This window comes from Xylona heveae (assembly GCF_001619985.1).
Source record: "Xylona heveae TC161 unplaced genomic scaffold L228scaffold_6, whole genome shotgun sequence".
Taxonomy (NCBI): Eukaryota; Fungi; Ascomycota; class Xylonomycetes; order Xylonales; family Xylonaceae; genus Xylona; species Xylona heveae.
This window is the reverse complement of record NW_017264198.1, coordinates 1,219,224-1,239,165: the sequence shown is the minus strand read 5'-3', so window position 1 is coordinate 1,239,165 and position 19,942 is coordinate 1,219,224. Positions and strand designations below refer to the sequence as shown.

The 19,942-nt window shown below is 49.2% G+C and overlaps 7 protein-coding genes across 7 annotated transcripts in view; 3 read left to right on the top strand and 4 right to left on the bottom strand.

Moving 5' to 3' along the window:
- The window catches only part of L228DRAFT_239348 (WSC-domain-containing protein), a gene marked incomplete at both ends in the record, with an annotated part of 1,049 nt that extends 725 nt beyond the window's left edge, over positions 1 to 324 (top strand). Inside the window, one exon of the mRNA XM_018331134.1 lies at positions 96 to 324. Coding sequence (XP_018187928.1) covers positions 96 to 324 — 229 coding nt within the window. The remainder of the gene's footprint in view (positions 1 to 95) is intronic.
- Positions 325 to 1,455: 1,131 nt separating this feature from the next.
- L228DRAFT_268840 (hypothetical protein) lies at positions 1,456 to 5,258 on the bottom strand (the record flags this gene model as incomplete). Its single annotated transcript, XM_018335199.1, has 5 exons — positions 1,456 to 1,537; positions 1,758 to 1,958; positions 2,014 to 2,070; positions 2,133 to 4,027; positions 4,089 to 5,258. 5 exons carry the CDS (start codon positions 5,256 to 5,258, stop codon positions 1,456 to 1,458), a joined length of 3,405 nt encoding a protein of 1,134 aa, XP_018187927.1.
- A 602-nt stretch (positions 5,259 to 5,860) lies between these two features.
- Positions 5,861 to 7,052, bottom strand: L228DRAFT_261546 (S-adenosyl-L-methionine-dependent methyltransferase). The gene is made up of 5 exons (XM_018334342.1): positions 6,897 to 7,052; positions 6,740 to 6,838; positions 6,390 to 6,682; positions 6,121 to 6,326; positions 5,861 to 6,066 (listed from the first exon to the last, which is right to left on the bottom strand). Exons 1-5 carry the CDS (start codon positions 6,968 to 6,970, stop codon positions 5,920 to 5,922), a joined length of 819 nt encoding a protein of 272 aa, XP_018187926.1. The 5' UTR covers positions 6,971 to 7,052; the 3' UTR covers positions 5,861 to 5,919.
- A 151-nt stretch (positions 7,053 to 7,203) lies between these two features.
- L228DRAFT_151380 (hypothetical protein) lies at positions 7,204 to 8,956 on the top strand. The gene is made up of 4 exons (XM_018329289.1): positions 7,204 to 7,479; positions 7,548 to 7,631; positions 7,708 to 7,938; positions 8,049 to 8,956. Exons 1-4 carry the CDS (start codon positions 7,312 to 7,314, stop codon positions 8,790 to 8,792), a joined length of 1,227 nt encoding a protein of 408 aa, XP_018187925.1. The 5' UTR covers positions 7,204 to 7,311; the 3' UTR covers positions 8,793 to 8,956.
- Positions 8,937 to 11,366, bottom strand: L228DRAFT_248048 (prolyl 4-hydroxylase, beta polypeptide). Its single transcript, XM_018332777.1, has 5 exons — positions 11,059 to 11,366; positions 10,640 to 10,841; positions 10,203 to 10,581; positions 9,689 to 10,128; positions 8,937 to 9,612 (listed from the first exon to the last, which is right to left on the bottom strand). Exons 1-5 carry the CDS (start codon positions 11,189 to 11,191, stop codon positions 9,120 to 9,122), a joined length of 1,647 nt encoding a protein of 548 aa, XP_018187924.1. The 5' UTR covers positions 11,192 to 11,366; the 3' UTR covers positions 8,937 to 9,119.
- Positions 11,367 to 11,710: 344 nt separating this feature from the next.
- On the bottom strand, positions 11,711 to 14,528 carry L228DRAFT_248047 (autophagy-like protein 22). Its single transcript, XM_018332776.1, has 7 exons — positions 14,361 to 14,528; positions 13,997 to 14,239; positions 13,913 to 13,934; positions 13,584 to 13,817; positions 12,775 to 13,530; positions 12,237 to 12,706; positions 11,711 to 12,177 (listed from the first exon to the last, which is right to left on the bottom strand). Exons 1-7 carry the CDS (start codon positions 14,361 to 14,363, stop codon positions 11,965 to 11,967), a joined length of 1,941 nt encoding a protein of 646 aa, XP_018187923.1. The 5' UTR covers positions 14,364 to 14,528; the 3' UTR covers positions 11,711 to 11,964.
- A 1,844-nt stretch (positions 14,529 to 16,372) lies between these two features.
- L228DRAFT_239342 (MED14-domain-containing protein) lies at positions 16,373 to 19,470 on the top strand (the record flags this gene model as incomplete). The annotated part of the gene is made up of 2 exons (XM_018331133.1): positions 16,373 to 18,108; positions 18,180 to 19,470. 2 exons carry the CDS (start codon positions 16,373 to 16,375, stop codon positions 19,468 to 19,470), a joined length of 3,027 nt encoding a protein of 1,008 aa, XP_018187922.1.
- Positions 19,471 to 19,942: the final 472 nt, after the last annotated feature.

The following is a 19,942-nucleotide window of genomic DNA, read 5'->3' as shown; positions in this document are numbered from 1 at the left end:
AATTCCATTTGCTCTCCTGGAAATTCTTTACGCTCTCTATTAATCCCCAGAGAAATTTGGTAACTTAAATCAAACTAACAATAAATAACAAACAGACTCACTCTGTACCAGCGCAAATCCGGCAGCTCTTCCTCTTCATCCTCTTCCTCCTCGGGCCACAAAAACGCCGGAGGATTCTCTCTTTTATCCTACCATCGCCGACAGCACTATGCTGCTGACCACGGCTCATCTTCTTTGGCGTACTTTGTTGGATCAATGGCTGGCTACACAAATTTGATTGCCGGCGTAGTTTTGGGTATCGGTGCCGGATTGGCGTTATATTAGCTTGTTACATTTTGTTACTATCGGACATAGCGGGCATAGACATTTTTTAATCATCCCTATATTTTCCCCTTCTAATTTTTTTATATGAGTCGAGGGTATTAATTCATCTTTCCTTTTTCTACGCCTTTACCTCTTTTTCACCCTTTTTGATATGTCGGTGTTTTATCTCACTATAGACTACATGCACTTTACGAATTAAATCGAAAAGGATAGATTCAGGGAACAAACATTGCAATTCATCGTCGCCGGTGTTTTTCTTATCTTTCCACAATCTCCCTTTTTTCTCCAGTATTCTTATATTTTGCATCCTCATTTTACTACGTGCCCATCACTTCGATTCACTGAACAAACGATTCACAGAATATAAAAAAAGGAGGTTCTGACTGATATGACATTTGTACCGAATGTAGTTGGTAAAAAGCTCTTCTACCACATGAAGCACGAAGCTCGAGAATAGCAACAACAACAAGAACAACAACAACAACAACAACAACCACCGTCGAGAGACAGCAATGAATAAGCAACATGTAGGTAGATACCAAAGAGATAGGCAGCGAGTACAAGTACATGTACCTGATACGCTGCAGAGTCAACCTCTGACACACAAGAAAAGTAAGAGGGGAAAAGGTAAACTCCCGAGACACCGAATACCAGAAAATGCATAACGAAACACCCCAAGGATAAACCGGGAGGACTCCCAGTGGACAAGTAAACAACCCGAATAAACAACCCTAAGACACATTCTGAATGAAAAAACTGCACTTGAAAGACTGAAGGCGAACCAGCGACGCTCGGGACATGCGCCAAGCATAATGCATTTGAAGGGGGCGAAAAAAAAAAAAAAAGACTTGAAGAAAAGGGGAAAGACAAAAACGAAAAATCTGGTGGGATATGCTTGATCCTGTAGCCCCTGCGAAAACGGGGACAATAGAAACCGAAGGGCAATAGAAACCGAAAATCAAACAGCTGGGAGCTGCATGTGGATATCAAGACGCCGAAGGGTCGAAAAGGTGAAAGGACAAAAGATTTTGTAACTTTTGATTGGGTCAGAGAGATGGTAGAGCGGCTGGGAGAGGAATGTAGATAAGAAAGGTGGAAGGTGTTTGGGGGGGAGGGGGGGGATGGCGACAATCAAGATGCACCCATGGACGAGAAAGCGGACTCGCCAAAGGCGTCTTCTTGCTGCATTGTGCCGTTGAGCATTGGGCAGAGCCTGGAGAAAATTGGTAGAGGACGTTAGCTTGCTGTTATTTGTGATGTTGGGATGCATAACTGCATAGTTGAATGCAGTCAAAGCTGATGAACAATCATGTGAAGTAAAGGCGTATATGAAAACGTGGTCTAGGACATGGGAGAGAAAGCAGTAGGACAGATGTAGTTGACGAAATAGTCGGAAGAGGAAAAAAAAAAGTCAAAGCTGGAATCTCACGCACTTCTTGTTGGTCTTGATATGGCCGACTTGACCACAATTGGCGCACTTGCGCTGAGTGCCGACAGACTTGGTCTGGACATTAGACGGCGAGCTTGGCGAGCCAGGGGATTTGCCATTGGCACCGGTCAGCAGACCCTTTTGCTTGTCGCGAGCAAGACGACGGTCCTTGTTTCGCTCGAGACGGGCCAGTTCTCCTTCGAGACTGCAAAAGATTGTTAGATTGAGAATTACTGCGTTGAAGATTTGACGCTACTCACAGCTTGCGGTTCCGGCGATCTTGCTCGGCATCTCCAGTCGGGCGAAGATCAGTGAGCCTAGAAAAGAAAATGTTAGCAAAAATTCAGAGGTGAGCTTGCAGACACAGGACATATCATACTTGAGAGTCTCTGCCTCGATTTCGTGACGGCGACGGAGGTATTGGCGGATGACTCGTGGGTCACGGATAACATCCTGAACCCGCTCAACGCGACCGTATGGATCTCTCATTTCTCGAGTGATGCGAAGAACCTTTCCACTCTGACTGGCGGTGCTGAATCGACTAAATTGACTAGTAGTCTCATCATCTCGGCGAGCAAATGCGGAGGGGGTTGGCGCTTCTGACCGAGGCGTTGGCCCACCGATGAACAAATCTTCAGCTTCATCATGGTGTTCATCGTCAATATCCATGTCGGAATGTTCAACGTTGGATGATAGACTCGTCTTCTGCGCCTCCCAAATCCTGGCAATGGATTCTTCATAGGCTCTTTGCTGTCTCGCCACATTGTAGCTATGGCCACCGAGCTCTTTGAGCTTCTTGGCATCCAGCTTATCCTCGACACTCTCACCCACAGCTTTGAAGCCACCTTTCATAGAAGTGCGGATGAAACTGAATGCTTCGCCACGACCAGATGGGTCTCCATCGCCATGAAGCTGAAGCATGGCTTTGCCTTGACATGCGTTGATAAAGTTTCGCGTGGTTTGCCACGGTGCCAGTTGCTGTTCAAGACTCTGCCCTTCCTTGCTGTCATCGTCATCTTCGTCGTCATCTTTACTGTATCCGGCATCTTGTAGATGGCGTTGACCAACTTGCATCGCCTCTAGAAGACAGACATCTTCCGGCTTGACCATGGATCGCAATGACGCTTCGTCTGGAATCGGCTCGCCTGAGCGCATCTCCCATTCCTTATGCTCTTTTGAGAATTGCATGAATTCCTTCATCTTCTGCCGATTCTGAATATCAGTCGTGTCTGGGAAATGTTTGGTCACCTCAGAGACGCTGATGCGGGGAGGATTCTTCCTCCGAATCTGACGAAAAGAGATCATCTTGAGACGATTTTTTGACGCGGTCGTGACCTTTCTGGAGTGCGGGCCAGGCACGTCGACCGACGGGAATTGCTGCCCCACTACGCACAAATTCTCAATGTTGCGCATATAAAAGCTTGACCCGTCAACGCCGGTGGTGTTGCGAACGACCAGAAAGTCAGTAGATCTTGGTTCGTGCCTAAAAATCGGGGCTCTAAACATGCCGTTGTAGATGGTCGGCATCGTGGTTCCGGGTTCAACGTTTCCGAAAATGGAGAACGGACTCTTGTCCTGGGGCATGAGAACCGCAGTTTCTCCAATATCGAGCTTAGGTCTTGAAGTGTCTTCATTGTTTTTGCGTCGATAGTAATTGATCAGACGACTACCCATGCCAAAGTTGGACATCATCGTTGGGCATTCCTCTGAATATTCGAGCAATAAGACGCTGGAGTTGTCCGCGAGCGAGAGATCCTTCGTCGAGGTGAACATTGACATGGCGTCTTTGCCTTTGAAATGTTTCCGTTTCAGACTCCGAGGCTTGCTGAACATGATAGGAACGTTTGGATGGAATTGCATTGAGGGCCGGTGGTAAGACCTGGCTTCGCGCGTCTGGAGCTTGACCTTGTAGTAAGGATATTGCAACCTAACCGCAGGCATACTGTGCTCGACAGTCAGGTTTCCGATTGTGCTTCGAATCTTGCTCTGATGATTCTCCTTCAGCAGATCATAAGCCTCGTCATTGGAGATATTGTAACGCCGGGTCAGGTCTTTCGTGAAGCTACCGCTAACTCCACGTCGGACATCACCGCCTAGACGACGTCTCTTAGCCTGATGCGCTGGCTGCACATCAATCAAGAGATGCGGGTCATTGAGATCAAGAGTAACTCTCTTGGCAAGTTTCGCCGTAACAGCTTCGGGATCCTCAAGGGAAGGTAGAGCGATTTGAGGTATAGCGAAGAGATCCTTAATCTCACGAGATAGCTTTCGCCTCTGCAGAAAGGCCTGGTTAGCGCTAGGCTCAAATTATCAAAGAAGAAAAGATCAATAATACCTTGGCAGCAGCGGGATCGATTTCTTCGTCGCTGTAGTCCTCAACAAACTGCCCGAATGACCGACGCCTCGACCCTTTTCCACTATCCCTGTCAATCAGGCTATCTTGAGACTCCCCATCTAGAGCACTCGTGTCCCAATCTTGACAGAGGATGCATAGATCTTGCCAGCTCACGCCTCCAACTTCCTCGCTGTCCGACAGCGTCTCCAATAAATCATCTTTGTCCTCGTCTTCGCCCTCTGGATGTAGATCTGGAATGAGCACCAGCCCTCTTTGCTCGGCATCAGCTTCTCGAAGATGTTTGCTTGGGTGAGCTAGTCCCGCTTGTCGAAAGCTACGCTCTTGGTCTTGGGCTATATCAAGGCTAAGCTTGGTCGGCTGGACGACCTTTGGGGGCTTCAGAGGAGTCTTTCCCAGATAATGCGCTTTCTTCGGAGGGATGAGATCCATGAAACGAGGGACAGCATTTCGCTCAAACTTTGGCCACATGGATGTCAAAAGCTCTTCCTCGTTTTCTGGCGGTGCTGGCGGCAAGTTGCTGTCAGACATGGACATGGCCAAAAGAGCCTTTTGTTCTCTCAACCGCTCGTCTTCGGCCTCATCCTCATCCTGAACTGCTGTTCCAAAATTCACATCTCGAAACGAAGGCGGCTCTTCCTGTCGCGGAGGTACTTTCTGGCTTTCCGGGGCGGACGTTTCTCGAACGGTTGCCGATGACTGGGGGCCTTTTTCTTCTTCGTCAAACTCAAAAGACATGGAAATGTCTCTTTCCAGAGCCTCCGCCTGCTCCTTTTCGGCTGCTTCTTGATCCTGCTGGCCGATCTCGGAAGAAGGCGCTTCGCCAAATAAATCATCGTATAAGTCCGGTTCACCATCTGCCTCTTCCTTTACTTCTGGCAACTGCCCCTCCTGCATAATATCATCCAAGCCTCCGGGTTCCTCGTCATCTCGGTCTGCTGGTTTGATCGCGCCATCACCCTCGTCGAGGTCGGCCAAATCATCGTCATCGATATCCTCATAGTCTACTGCATCATCTGCCTTCTCTCCAGGATCAAGGTCGCGGTTAAAGAAGTCCAACGCGCCAGTGCCTTCGTCGTTAAGCAGCTTCTGAATCTCGAGTTCATCTTGCTCGGCTTGAGCATCACCGGGAGGAGGAACGGCGTGGGGCATCTTGGTCGAGTTCGATTTGCCCTCCGAAAAATGATTCGAGTGAGGATCTTGAGAAGTCGGTCGATGTACAATCGAGCTTGCCATGTCAAAACTTGAAATTCAAGTGCTGCGCGGGGTGAGCCTCATCACGCGACGGACGTTGAATCAACTCAGGCCTGCTTCAAGTCCATCCGCTGAGGGTCATCTTGCGTTCACACTAATCTGAAAAGCTTGACAGACAGGTAGCCGTAATTTTAAGGGCAAGACGTAAGCGACGAAGGCGAATTCTCCCCAGAAGTGGTGAATAATAGCTGCCTGAGCCAATGACTTGAGGATGATTGAATGTCCCAAAACGAATCAACCCGAGGATGTTTGATTACATAATCAGAGTCGCGGAACGGTGCCAAGCCCGTCACTCTCGCCGTTGGATCCGCCCGTTTCAGTCTAGTCTCACTTCCCCAGTTCTTCCGCCTATAAATGACCTGCAGCAGGGGTTCACCCTAATACAGCATTGCGTCAATATCATTTGCTCAGTCAAAGGAAACAAAATTATTAATTGAGATGTACTATGAGATTCTTTGCAGAATCCTCATAATATACTTCTAAGTGACTGTGCCAATAGCACGCATTGGAAAAAAAAATTGTATTATAGCCAAACATATTGCCAAGACTCGTCTGGCCACTATTGAGACTGACATAGAAAACTACCACGATTCCTATTGACGCCATTCTCTATGCTTTGGTTTCTATTACTTCCATATGAACCTTCATTTTCTTGACTTTTGTGATCAATTCCAAACTTAAAATCTCCGTAATAAACGCACAACGCCTTCAATCCAAAGTTAGCACCTCCATCGTCATTGGACTTCTTTCCTAGACGTACCTTGCTTGCCCCATTCATGCAATAATGGATAATAGGTGTCTTCTTGCCATTTGGCGCGTACCTCGCCAATTGTCTCACGTCCGAAGTTCTGGGAAGATAAAGCACGATATCCATCGTGACCTTGGACATTGGTACCACAAGATCGTTCAACGAGTAGGGTTGCATGGTGGAGAGACAGAAAATAGCATCCGAACTATATCCCGGGCCTAAGAAAAATAAAATTCAGCACACATTCCATGACCATTTTTCATATTCAAAATGCAACGTACCTCCCCATGGCGGACTTGCAAATATAACGCTGTCCTTGCCCACGGTAGCCAATCTCTTCTTCATGATATCAAAACAATCTCCTTCGATCCACCATATCTTATTTGAGACCCCATAAACTTCAGCATTGTGCTTTGCGCACTGCAGCACATATGGGTCCTTTTCAATGGCAAAGATTCGGTCCCAGCGTCCAGACTTGGCGAAGGCGATCGCGTTTCCTCCAGCGCCAGCGAAACAATCAATTATAGTCTTTTTATCCTTGGATGCCGACTGCGTAATGTGATTGGCAATTTTGCTGTGCGGAAGCATTAGATGTTGTAATACATTGGAGCGATTAGATTTGCGAACGTACTCTGCCACAGGCTCAGGCGTGACGCCGAACCAGGCGTCATCGGTCATCCAAATCCCTTCGTCATATTTTGAGAAGATGTTATATCGCTGCTGCCAATATCTGCGCGCGTCAACAATTCTGAACCATGGAAAAGCGAGCAGTCAATAGAGCAACAAACTTTTGGATCTCCCAAGGTACTTCATCTAGGGAAGTGTAATGGTGGCAGCCCGACGGAGGCTCGTCATAATTCATGATGATCCTGCAGATGTCTCATGGATAGATAAATGCGTAGACTAAGCTCGAGACCTGCTCGTGGCTCGTCTTAGCATGATGCCATATTATTCAGACGAGCAGGGCGTACGAGCAATCGAGACTTGAGGGTTTGCGACATCAAGAGTCCGTGCGAGGAACGTCAAGCTTGGGCCACCTCGAGATCTGCCGCCGACCCTCCGACTGCCATCTGGCTCCTTCCAAGCGTGGTTTGGAGCTTCCCCGGTACAATTGATTTTACACCTCTCTTACCCGTACATTCTCCCAATTTTTTCTTAACTCAGGTAGCTTTCAGACCAAGCCCAGGAGACCAATTTATAACAATGTTCGGTGCTCTCAACCGCTTCATCTCGCGGCTCGACTCCGATGCCCCAGCACAAAACACCAGCACACGCCGGGCATACGGTTTCCAAGTCCTGCGCAACAAGAAGCTTGAGCTCGAGATAGAGCCTTGGTTCGACTTCATTGTTGGGATCAATGGACGACAGATTGTAATCTAACCTCCAGCTCATTTACGTCCGCTGGCGCAAGTATGTACTAACAAATACAAAAATAACAGGATGATTCTAGTCCGCACCTCTTCGCAACTGAAGTCCGCAATTGTGCCGGCAACAGCGTCACCCTTGGCATATGGAGCGCAAAGGTACTCAGGCCCAAATACCCACTACCCAGATATATATTCCGTCTTTATCCAACTTGTTCAAGCTGACAACAGCCAGGGCCAACGTATCCGCGAAATTCACATTCCCATTTCACCCGAGGAACCATCTCTCGGACTGACACTACAATGGAACAGCCTCTCCACCACCGAAGACATTTGGCATATCCTCGATGTGATTCCCAACTCCCCCGCTGATCACGCAGGATTGCTTCCATACGGGGATTACATTATTGGTACTCCCGAGGGCATAGTCAAGGGCGAAGCCGGTCTCGGTGAACTTGTTGAAGATGTAAGCCAGACGCCCCCGTTTCCTCTTACGAGCCCCTTTCCAGACCCTCCTTGTCCCTCCGCTCTAATTACTTTCTCCGAACCCAACTAACGCAAGCCAATCTATCACAGCACCTCTCCCGTCCTCTCCGTCTGCATGTCTACAACCACGAGTACAACGTGACACGCCTGGTAACCATTACCCCTTCGCGACACTGGGGCGGTGAAGGCGCATTGGGCTGTGTCCTTGGCTACGGCGCTCTGCACCGACTTCCCGCTCCATTGACCGAACCTCCCCACGGGCCAGGGGAGACGTTATTCGAAACTGCGCAATTTGATACCGCCAAGAGTAACGATTATACATCGTTTAATCCATCCTCTACAATTGGCGGAGCGCAGCTCCCCTCCCAGCTACAGCCTGGTGGAACTTCGCATCTCCCCGGCTCTGGCGCGACTGTGTCACAAAACGAGTTTATAACCCCCGCCGATATGTCCTTTGGACCAGGGCCGAGTATTGTTTCCCAGAGCGAAGCTTCACCAACCACAACCACAACATCAACGCCTCCACCACCTCGCGCGGGAGCAGCACCGCCAGCTGGAACGGCTCCATCAACTACTGGCCGAAAAGCACGCGCCCATCACCACCATCATCATTATAACGTCCAATCGCCAAGTTCGGCCATGGACGATTATTTCCGCGAAGGAGAAGCAAAAAGCAAAGAACTTGACTATGTCCCGTCCCCGAGACCAGGAAGTACTGGCCCTTCGGCTGTTCCGCCGCCGCCAAAAGCTGGCACTAAGATTCCTCCACCTCCAAAGGGAGCACCAAAAGCGGAGGATGCGACCGATGAGAAGGCGGATGGGGAGGGACAGTAATCTGTAGTGACAAATAAGCATCTGAAGAAAGTAGCATGGATTTTGACAGCGTCGTCGAGGCTAGTCCGCAAGTCTCACACAAGGTAGCATGATTTACAGTAGTCATTATTCTTATTTCCCAACACAGTAATACTAGATGATGAGTGTGGAAGGGAAAGTAGGTTGAAAGTTGATATTTATATATACACATGTATTTCAGGTCGTATCTGGCAGACAGATGAATCAATCAATCCAATCGAGCGCTGAGAGCACCGTATAGATGTGTGAGAAATTGAACCAAAGAAACCGAAAGAGAGCAAACAACAAAAAAAGGTTGCATGAGATATTTTACAACTCATCATGGTCATAACCGCCCTCGCTATCAGCCGAGACCGCAGTCTTGACTGCCTCAGTAGCCTCGCTAACCTTGCTCTTGACAGACTCCTTGACGCCCTCGGACGCCTCCGAGGCAGTCTCAGTAGCCTTCTCCTTCTTCTCGGTGGCGGATTCAGAAGATTCCTCGGTAGCCGCAGGCGCCTGGCGAGCCATGGTCTCAGCGTCGGGCATCACAGTGTCCTCCTCGGCGGCCGGGCTGTATGCGTCGACCTTGTTGTTGCCATTCTCCTTGATGAAGTTCGCCATGTCCTCAACAGTGCGAGAGCCGCTGTATGAAACGGGGCTGTCCTTGGCGCCGGCGGGGAAGAGCTTGATGGTCGGGAAGCCGACAATCTCGTCGGGCACATCGTTGTTGGTAGCGTCGACCTTGGCGACGACGACCTTCTTAGAGTATTCGGCGTTGTTGAAGTACAGGGCTGCAAGCTCTTCGTACTTAGGGGCGAGACTGCAAATGATCCAAATTAGTACTGTGGCACTTGGGGGAAAAGGGTAATGAGAAGGGGGATAAAGGTGAAACGTACGCCTTGCAGTGACCGCACCAGGGAGCGTAAAACTCGAGCAAAACGTCCTTGTCATTGTCGAAGACAATCTCCTCATAGTTGTGGGCGACAACGGTCACGACCGGTCCCTCCTGCTTCTCCGGAATAGGCTCCGACTTGATGCTTGGCTCGACCTTGCCGTCAACAAAGTCCTGAACAAACTTGCCAATGGCCTTCTGGCTGAGCTTCTCCGAGGGGTCGAAGGGGAATTTTTGGTTCTTAACGGTCTCCTGAATGGCGAACGAGGGGAACTTGTCAACGGGCAGGTTAAGGTTGCCAGCGTGGAGACCAAAGGCCTTGGCATCAATGGTTGCGAAGTTGACGGCGCCCTTGTGCTTGATAGCAACAGGCTTCAGCTCCTCAGCGAGCTGAGTACGTTCCTCGGGAGTCTCAGCGAAGATGTAAGCCAAGGGAATGCCGGCCTATATTCGATCAAACAATAAGCATAAGACGTTCATTGCACAATGGGAGGAATAATTCCAGTGAAGATCCTTACAGTCATGTAGCCGGCATAGGTCTCGGGACCGATCTCACCGATCAAAGGAATGGAGGCGGTGTTGGCAAATTGCTCAATGGCGGCCTTTTCGAATTTGCCGTCAAAGACACTCTTGCCCTCATCGAACTGCTTGTAAAGGACTATGCCAGGCTGCTTAACGCCCTCGGCCTTGGCCAAGCTGGCGTCGTTGGTAGCGCCGAAAAGGAAAGCATCACGGTGAGCCTCGGCGACCGCAGAGAAAGACTCGTTAGCGGCCTTGTCCTCGGCATCAAAGTACGCGACCAGCACGACCTTATCCGCAACCTTGAACTCCTCGATATTCTCCTTGGTGACAGTCGTTACGGTTGGGAGGGACTGCTTGATCATGTAAGAGACGATCCTAGGGTTTCTCGTTAGCCGGACATGTCTCCTTGCATGAGGAAGCACTGGGGGCCTACGCCTGAGCTTTCCGCTGTCCGCTGTAAGGCGAAATGTTATCCGGACCGCGGAAGACCTTGACGGTGGGGAAACCCTCGATGCCATATTCCTGGCATAGCTCCGTCTCCTTGGTGCAGTCAACCTTGGCCAAGGGGATGTCCTTCTCCTTGAGCTGGGTCGCGGCTTCCTCGTACTCGGGGGCAAGTGCCTTGCAGTGTCCACTAGCTTCCTGTTAGCACATTTATCCAAAGTCCATCTTCTTTTGCATCATCTGCCGAATTTTCTACATACCACCACGGCTATTACAACCGGGAAAAAAAATCATAGATTAGCAAACGCACGATGGAATAGTCACTGAACAGGACACTGTCATACCGCAAAGACTAGATGACTATGGTCAGTATGTATCTTTGGACGGAGCAAAACTCGGAATACTCACATTCAGCAAGAACGAGATTGTGCTCCTTGATGAAGCTGGGGAAAGTGTCCTTGGTCAAGTCATGGACGTCGGAGGCGACGGCGAGAGCAGCCGCTCCTAGCAGGCCAAGAGCAGCGTTACGGAAACCTCTCATGATGGGAAAATTTCGTTGTTCACAGTAATCCCTTGACAATTACTCGAACTGATTGTTGAAGTAAATGGAAATTTGGTCTCGATGAAATACTTAAGTTGTAACTTAAGCACAAAGTGGGTCAAATGAACAGATAGCGTGCCAGGGGAGCTCTGAGGCAATGTGTCCTCAGCCGTTGGTGTTGGTCCTCAATCGGAGCTCAACTTAGTAACAAACTGCATGTAGACTGCCGGTAACGTTAAGTAAGCCGAGCGGCTAGCGCTTTTGTCCGTCTGTAATCGGGTAAAGCCACTGTCAAGCGGGGTGGGGATAATTAGGTAAAGCTCACTGTGTCTATACCCTTCCAGTTATCGCTCCCCGCACAGTTTCTCGGATGAAAACAACATCATAAGTCCGTAGTTATTAAGAGTTTTGCTATCTTTCTCATACCTTTAGATCGGTCATATAGTCAAGAGCTGGATTTTACGGTGCACTTTACAGATATTTCACGTCCGAAACGCAACCAACTCAAGTAATTTTCACGTCCAGTGGATTCTCTTTTTGGGCATCTAATCTAAACACCGATGGAGGTGGAACGACAGACATGCTGATTACAACCATCCACATTGTCCAACACAGAACGGCTGTAAACTTGCAAAGCATGATATAATTAGAAATATTTTCGGCAATGCGGCGCTGAATAACGAGAGACAGCAGAAATAATTTATATAGACATGATAGTTCGTTTGCATATAATCATCCAACATCCCAAAGGTAAATACACACCACTTGGCGAGCTATGTCCCACCCTGTGTCTCTTCCGCTTCTTCGTCAATCATGACAATGTGGTCACCCGCAACGCCACCATCCGATGCCCTAGACCTGTCAAGATAACCACGTCCCTCAAGTTCTCGAGCTATTGCAGCACCTTCTTTGCGACCACGCTCAACGTCAACGAGCCACATAGCTGGTGCCGGGAGGGCGATGAGGACAGCCAAGAACCAGAAGGCCTTTATTCGTCACCAATAATCAGTCAACAAGTTAATGAGCGATTCAAGCGAGTACGTACCGGCCGAATTTCTCCAGTGGCATCAGTAATAGCTCCTACGATGGTAGGTCCCAGGACACTAGACCCCTTGTCGGTAATAGCATAGAGTGCATAAAAGGAAGCCTCAAACCCTGGAGGGATAAGTTCACCAAAAAGGCTTCGACAATAGGAGGATAATCCTCCCAAAACCAAACCGTAAACAGCCCCCAAAGGATACATCTCCCATGGTTGTTGCAGGCCGAAAACTCCATAACGGCGAATGGCAGGAATAAACCCGAGCAGACCGTATAGGGGTATGAGCTCAAAGAGGCAGATACAGGCGAGAACCGTTTGACTCGGGCTCCAGTTCAGCCATCGTGACAACTTACTCCATGTGAACGCTCCGAGTACTCCAAAGACAGTGACGATTACGTTAATCAAGCCAAGGGCAGCGGCTTTCATGCCCAGCTGGGTCTTAGCAAAAAGCACAGCTGTTCCACTGACTGTTGCGACTGTACGCGCGTGAGACCGCATTTCTTTTAAAAAGGAAGACGGGGGGGAAAGTTAATGAAAAACTTACTTCCATCAGAGAGCAGGAACCAGGCTGCTAAGAAAAGTAAAATGTCCTTCAGCTGCCGAGCATGCATTACTGATCGGCCCAGTGACTTCCACGCATACACAAAATAGCCAAGCCACGTGCGCGCCTTTCCACCAGGAGCTGCAGGTAAAGGAGGACCCGGGCGTGGCCGAAGCCACATGGCTGCCGGGATAGAGAAGATGAGCCACCAAGCCCCAACGACAAAGAGAACGAGGCGGAGAGCGAACGTTGTCGATTCTAAAAGGATTAAAATGACTATTGAAAGAACTTGCACAAGCACGGCGGCGGTGTACCCGATTCCGATGCCATATGCGGAAATGGTCGTGGATAGTCGCAGCTCAGCACTTGTTGCTGCAGCAAAGTCAATTTCTTCTTGGCCCGAATCGCTGGTTTCCGGCAAAAGAGCAGCGCGAGAATCAATTGTTTCGTCATCTTCACCAGGGGCCTCATCAAGCGATGACGTGTTACGCGTATGTTCATACGAGTCAGGGGCCGACTCAATGATTGAGCCTTCTGAGGGAGTATACCGCAGAGAAGAGTGATGACGGACAAGAAGGGGAAGAAAGGAATTCAGCAGCACAAAAGAAGCGCCAAAGCATGTATTGGCAATGATGGCCAGTAGAGCACCAAGTAGAAAGACACCAGGAACAATCGGAAGAAATAGCATGGTCGCAACAGCGCCAGTGAAAGCGAATGAAAGGAGGAGCGTCTTCCGATAGGTGCCATGATCCGCCGCCCCTACATTTAGCCTTAGCTTTGGAGCTCAACCTCCAAATGGAAAATATGCTCACCAGACATGGAAATGATTAATAAAGCCTGGAGCGCAACACTTATGGAGAAGGTATACATGGCGAAACTCGCCGTGTTAATTTCAGTACCCAAAATCGAAACAACACATTGCATAGAATCTCCAGAGGAGGCCCCAGAGGCTGGAAAATCCGGGCTTGTACAAGGCTTGGTACTATCTGAAAGGAGATGCCCACGCTCGCGCGCGAGCTGTTCAAGGGTAATGGGAATAAATGAGCCTGGAAAGGTCATTTTAGTTGAAGTCGCATATTGGTCGAGCATCAATTGCTTCTGTAGCCACGCCAGGTAGCTCGCAAAATACGTCTCCACATACCTACACCACAGACAACGAAGACCTATGAGTGCTCGTTAGTAGGACGTTGAATCGCCGCTTGAGGACATTGCTTGAGATGCTGACCTCAGCAGCCCATCCATAGCTAAACCATCCTGCCAGTTCTTTGGTGCTAGTTGTACGAGTATCTTCTCCCTCATACTCGGGCTCATCACGGGCCCATGCTTGTCCCTCGTCTGGGCCCATACTGGGGTCGCTATACGAGCGCTCGTCGTCGCCTTCGACTGAGGGAGAGGGGGAGACTAATGAAGCCTTGGTGTTGGACCTGATGAAGGGTGGCGGCCTCGGTTGGTGGTCATATCGAGGAACCCAGAAGAGGTGAGCTCGAAGTTTTACACATGCTAGGCACAGAGAGATGGAAAATGGTGATTCTGAGGGTATTATTGAAGGGATATGGGTGTATTGGTGAACAAGTCAACACATAACTTACCATGTCGAGCTACCGCCACTCCCAGCCACACCTTGGGGCTTGCTGCACGGGGGACGGGATATGCGTTGATTGGTCAGTAGGCGGACAAAACTATGACATAAGCAGGAGCTGGTGTTTTAGCCATGACGGTACGATATAACCTCAATAGAAAAGACGATTTTGAAATGGTGGAAAAGGCAGGGGGAGAAGTCACTTGATTCAATATTACTGAATCCCAATGGATAGGACCAGGGCGACTTGCGTTGTGCGATAGGGTCCTTAATATCAGGCTCACCGTCCTCGCTCGACCGCAAATGCCCAAAAGCGGAGAACGAGACCCTTGACCGACCGGGTCATCGCCGGAGGGATTGAACCCAAATCGAGTCATATCGCATGTCCAACCATCATGGCTCCCTGGTACAGACACAAGCACATGCGATACCCATGCAATGTCCCGATAGCCAGCTTCCCGCCGGTCTAATATACCCAGTTTCTGCTAGCCATATTCATTGGTGTTTTTTAGATGCAGGCGTTCCCTATGCAGGGGTAGTCATACTTTGAGCAGCACAGTAGAGTAAATGCACGAGATTGATTGAACATCCTTGAAATTCAATTGAGAATGTTTCAAACGAGCCACATGGTCAGTATTCTGCCTCCATAAGCGTCAGGATATACAGAGTAGGTCAGAAGTATCCCAGTTTTATTAACAATGATGACTGCTAGTTTAACTCTTTTCATACTGCTGGTCGGTCCTACCCTGGTGGCTGGGCTGATTATCGCTGGGTTTTAGATATGGACACAAGCGAATACATGGCTTGGGTGTGTAGATACCAAGATATCTGAAACCCTCCCCTACGTACAGTATGCGCAGGCTTATCTTCTCGGATCTGTCCGACTGCCACAACTAACGAACGTCAACATCGAAGTTTTATACAGATTTTTACGGGGAAGAAAACGTTTGTAGTGTTGAATACGTAGTTAACTAGATAGGAACAATCCAAAATTCAAAGGGTATCAATGGTATATTTGATTGAGCCACTTTTGTCTCTGCTCAAAACAGAGCAGAATGTTCAGTTTCCCCCATAGAGAATGCATATGTTATGTACACTGAAAAACATGTGTACAGACGAAAAGTACCAGTACTTTACTCAGCCAAGGGAGGTCTGAAAATAACGCTAATCAATACCCGCACGCTAGCTGGCCACCGGATCATCCTCTCCGCGCATCTCGTTTCTGGTGCTGCGTCTCTACTATGGCACTAAAAGTTACTGCTGCTGCTGCTGCTACTGCCATCCGGCAAGTCTGAGAAGTCACCAACGACTTACCTTCGTATCCTATCCTGCGCTTTCTCTGTTACCCCAACGTCACCTCAATACTACGATACCCTCTCTTCCGCCCACCTTTTGGCTCCTCTTCAAGGCCTGAAGCGGACGGATTCACCTTCTCATTCCGCTGGCGCTCGCGCCTTTCATATCTGCGCCAACCGAAACTCTTCACGCCCTTGATTCGCGGTGGACACTCTTACCCTCCCCACCAACCTTTTCGCGCGAAGGAGGTGGCCCACTCTCGCTCATTCTCTTGCAGAAACAACGAGAAGGAATTGCGTTGGTGCTGCCGTTTGCTGCACCTGTCAAAGCTTGGCGATTGAGGCTCCATCCACGACTTGTTTGCGATCCTATCTTCTGTGTGCCTCCAACACAGCGAAGGGAGTTGAATGGATGTGATATAAAGGACAGAAGCCTACCAGATTTGTACAAGACAACACGCCATTCAATAATTTAGCAAGGCAGTCGAAACCATACAGTATTCGAAAGCTTGGAAAGCTATTGGGACAAAATTTGGCGTCGCGGAGCGGGAGAAAGCCTGGACTGATTTAGCATTGAGATCTCCGAGTGATGCCAGGTAGGGTTGACGAACACACAGTCAATGGCTCTGGCATCAATACAAATTTGGTTCGATCAAATCATGGGCAAAGGCCGGATATAGGTGTGGCGGAAAACAAAGGCAAAGCGCCCATTGGAGACAGACGAAGGATGGCCGACGGTCTAAAAGGAGCGCCAAATGGCGCAATTCCCAATGGAGACGTTCCGGAGACGACAGGCTTACAGGAAGCACCAGCAGAGATTGAGCACATTACTATGGGCTACCAGCCGCTCTCCAGGCTGGTCTCCCGGCTTGCGCAGGAGACTTTTAATAATCTCGGCGAGGTCGTCAATGCTATGTCGGAGCTGACGGTGTCCAAGCCGGCGGGCCAAATGAGCTCGGCCTACGGAAATCATGTCAATGGAAACGCGAATGTGTCAGCGGCCAATGTGGAGAAGAAGATGCTGTTGATGAGGTTTGCGCAGGCCCGTCGTGATCAGTTCATCAAGACACTTGTCTTGTCGCAGTGGAGCCGGCAGGCCGGCGACGTGAGCAAAGCGATCGACCTCAAAGTCTGGCTGGACCGGCAGAGGGCACTTTATGAGGAAGCGGGAGCATGGATGGGAGAGCTGAAGCGCAATCTGGAGCCGGCAAAGATGCCCAATCCGGATCTTAGAACAGCCCTGGAGGTACTATCAACGGGCAAAGCATCATGGATGCCCGATCTGGGGTACCTACCTCCGGATCCGTTGACGCCGGAGGAAATGCTTAAGACATTACGCAAAATCAACACTTTGTTATCAATACGGTTAAACCTTGAGGAGACGCTCCCACCCCATTTCAAGACGTTCACAGTTGCGGATGGACGAGCCACATTTACCGTGCCTTCAGAATTTGAGGTGGATGTCTCTATTGCCGAGGAGGATTCTTCTTCGCAGTTCTACTTTATTGACTTTCGTTTCCTCTTCAAGCCCTCTCCAACCGAGCTGCCAGACGGCAGAATTCGAGCACAGCTCGAAGGCAAGGCCAATGACGTACTCAAAAATGAGGGCCTTGCCGGACTTTACTTGTTTTTGCACGAATTTGTGTTGACGCACAAGATTGGCGTACTACGACGACAAGCGCTTGAAATGAGCCGAGGCAACTGGACGGAATCAGTACGACTGGAGATTGTTCGAAGAACACTTGTTTTACAGTACTGGACCAATAGACCGGGGGGGAAGAGCTGGATCGAGATTGGTATCAAGAGTGGCCGACTAAAAGAGGGCAAGCTTTTGCCAGGCGAAGAGAGCACATCGTATCTTGATATTCGATGGATGCGAGAGAACAGGGAGGTGAAGGAGATTCCAATCACCTTTGACTCTGCCAATCTTTCTATGGAAGCCATCTTGAACAAGGCTATCGCGCTTCATACCACCTATATTTTATCCTCTATGCACAGTAGGCTAAGCACGTTAGCCCTTTTCGCACAGAAGAGTCTTGCATTGAGCCTATCAACATCTGATACAGAGCCTATGAGCTGCTCGTTGCAGGTGCAACTAACAGCGACCGAGACTGCGACCATTCTGGTGGAACCCACGACGGGTCGATTCGCGCTTAATCCGCCTTCGCTGCTTTTTGGCCGTGCAGAATACGAGCTCAACAGGATTGTAAACCCTGCAGCGGATGCTTTTATGCCCATTGCGAATCTTCGATGTCTCGCGGTAGAACAAGAAGTTGAGACCCGTGCCCGATGTGTGGGATGGAAGATTCTCAAGACGATGAACCTGAAGCAGGAAGAGATGAAACGCATCTTTCCTCGCGATACGCTACGAATATCTTTCTTCAGGAGAGATGGCTGGTTGGAAAACTTTATCTTGGCGGTCAGTATCAGTATGGCGGGAGAGATATGGTGGATAGCCGAGATGTATGCTTATCCCAATGCTTCTCTGTGTTGCTCACAACACCTTACGTGCGTGTTGCTAACTTTTTCATTAGTTATCAAAACGATAGCGGTTACTCCGTTAACAATGCAATTCGAATCCCCATACGATCTGAAACGCCTAATGTGCCTCCCACATCATACAGCTTCCTCTGCCGACTCGAAGGCGTCGCGGCATCCATGATCTCTCATTATGTGAATACGCGAGATTTGGCCCGACGCGGTGTTGCTCATTCTCTGCGACCTCCATCCAATTCTAGCTCTTCCACGTCGTCCTCTGAAAACAGTAGCCTCGCCGGCCAAATACCCACTCTCTTTGTTCAACTGTCTAGCCTGCTTTGCTCTCCCGAATCCTCCCTCAGACCGACCGTACAAACAACATGGGCCAAAGATGTTCTGCGAATATCCTACAGCGGCACTTCGATCGAAGACGGCAAACTCTATTCCACGATCGAAGCGCGCCTCAAGGAGCCTTTACCTGGAGTCGACATCATCAACGATCGTCTCGATGAAGACGTTGTCTTCCATCCCAAAACAGGAGCATTTGCCTTTCAATTAAAGACGCCAGTCGGCACTTCCATTATTGACCCCATTATCACCCGACTCAAGCGTATTGGTCGCTTGACTCGCTTCGTCGACGTGGTCCGCCGCATCAAGCTCAAATGCGAAACCATCAGTCTCTCCCGCATCGTATTCGTGTACAACACTACTCCTCTTCTTCTCAAAGCGGACATTGGCCTCGGCACAGACGGAACTATGTCATTGAACCTCGACAAGGGCAATCCTCATCTTCTCATCAAGGATTTCCTGCTTGCCTTTCTCAACAACGATAATGGCTTAGAACATGTCACGTTACTCTTGAGACTCACTGCGCCGTTGGTCCTTGCCTTGGACAAAATCTCCCGTAATGTCAATGCAATCGTCCTTCCGAGATCTATCGACCATTATCACGTCCGATATTCAAATCCGCCTTGCACAATTTCCATCCGCCTCCGCCAACGCAGAGACGAGAACAAGTGGTTCATATCAGACGCATCGGACCAGAACACGCTTGAATCTCGTAAGCCAGAGTTCAAAGAAGCTCTCAAGGATCTCTTCATGTCGGACGGGCCAGATTGGAAAGGCCTCCGTACAGGCATCGCCACTGGTATGATGGCAGTAGGCGACGTGCTTGACCAGTTGGACAATCTTGTGAGACGATTCCAACAGAACAGTCCTCCTACTGCATCAGATGCAGCAGGTATTAACCAAACCGCTACTGCTGGGAAGGACAAACCCGGCCCGAATGCAAAAGGCTCAAATCCACAGCCCAACAATAAGAAGGACAATGTCGTCGTGCTGGATTAAGAACTCCGTCTCACATTTCTTCCGGCCTTTCGCTCCTCTTTCAATTTCTCTTGTTCTGTCCATATTGTCTACAACTTGATCCGCCTTTTCCTTTTATCCGAAAGGTGTAGGGATGCTTTTTTTTTTTTCAAGTATCAGAGTCTTTGATTCTGGATACAGTCCTTGAATACAGAACCGGAGATTCCCTGACCTAGCTAGACCCAGTCTGTACATCCTAGCTTTTTTATTTTAAAGTATTGGATCGGAGCAGTGAGCGAAGGGGCAACTTTTATTTTTCTATTCCTTGGAGTAGCTGAGCTTGTAGAGAAATTCTTTCTTGAGTAGGGTAGTGTAATGAAGATATCCATCTTTTTTTGTTGATAAGTGTATTGATGAGATTTACTTTGATCGGTCTAATTGAGTTTGCTGAGATGTACCATAAGTGACAAAGGGGCTTTGTTTTCGTGAACTGATCGTTTTTATGTGCCGAGAG

What these genes read in the sequence shown, in the direction of transcription:
- L228DRAFT_261546 (XM_018334342.1), bottom strand. Translation starts at nt 6,970, where the DNA reads ATGAATTATGACGAGCCTCCGTCGGGCTGCCACCATTACACTTCCCTA. An exon ending in GTACCTTGGGAGATCCAAAA is followed by an intron (nt 6,839 to 6,896) that starts GTTTGTTGCTCT and finishes TGACGCGCGCAG; the next exon opens with ATATTGGCAGCAGCGATATA. An exon ending in ACGCCTGAGCCTGTGGCAGA is followed by an intron (nt 6,683 to 6,739) that starts GTACGTTCGCAA and finishes GCTTCCGCACAG; the next exon opens with CAAAATTGCCAATCACATTA.
- L228DRAFT_151380 (XM_018329289.1), top strand. Translation starts at nt 7,312, where the DNA reads ATGTTCGGTGCTCTCAACCGCTTCATCTCGCGGCTCGACTCCGATGCC. An exon ending in GGATCAATGGACGACAGATT is followed by an intron (nt 7,480 to 7,547) that starts GTAATCTAACCT and finishes CAAAAATAACAG; the next exon opens with GATGATTCTAGTCCGCACCT. An exon ending in TCGGTGAACTTGTTGAAGAT is followed by an intron (nt 7,939 to 8,048) that starts GTAAGCCAGACG and finishes AATCTATCACAG; the next exon opens with CACCTCTCCCGTCCTCTCCG.
- L228DRAFT_248048 (XM_018332777.1), bottom strand. Translation starts at nt 11,191, where the DNA reads ATGAGAGGTTTCCGTAACGCTGCTCTTGGCCTGCTAGGAGCGGCTGCT. An exon ending in CCTATGCCGGCTACATGACT is followed by an intron (nt 10,129 to 10,202) that starts GTAAGGATCTTC and finishes GATCGAATATAG; the next exon opens with GCCGGCATTCCCTTGGCTTA. An exon ending in TGGTGCGGTCACTGCAAGGC is followed by an intron (nt 9,613 to 9,688) that starts GTACGTTTCACC and finishes GATCATTTGCAG; the next exon opens with TCTCGCCCCTAAGTACGAAG.
- L228DRAFT_248047 (XM_018332776.1), bottom strand. An exon ending in GCTATGGATGGGCTGCTGAG is followed by an intron (nt 13,935 to 13,996) that starts GTCAGCATCTCA and finishes GAGCACTCATAG; the next exon opens with GTCTTCGTTGTCTGTGGTGT. An exon ending in GTTCCTGCTCTCTGATGGAA is followed by an intron (nt 12,707 to 12,774) that starts GTAAGTTTTTCA and finishes ACGCGCGTACAG; the next exon opens with TCGCAACAGTCAGTGGAACA.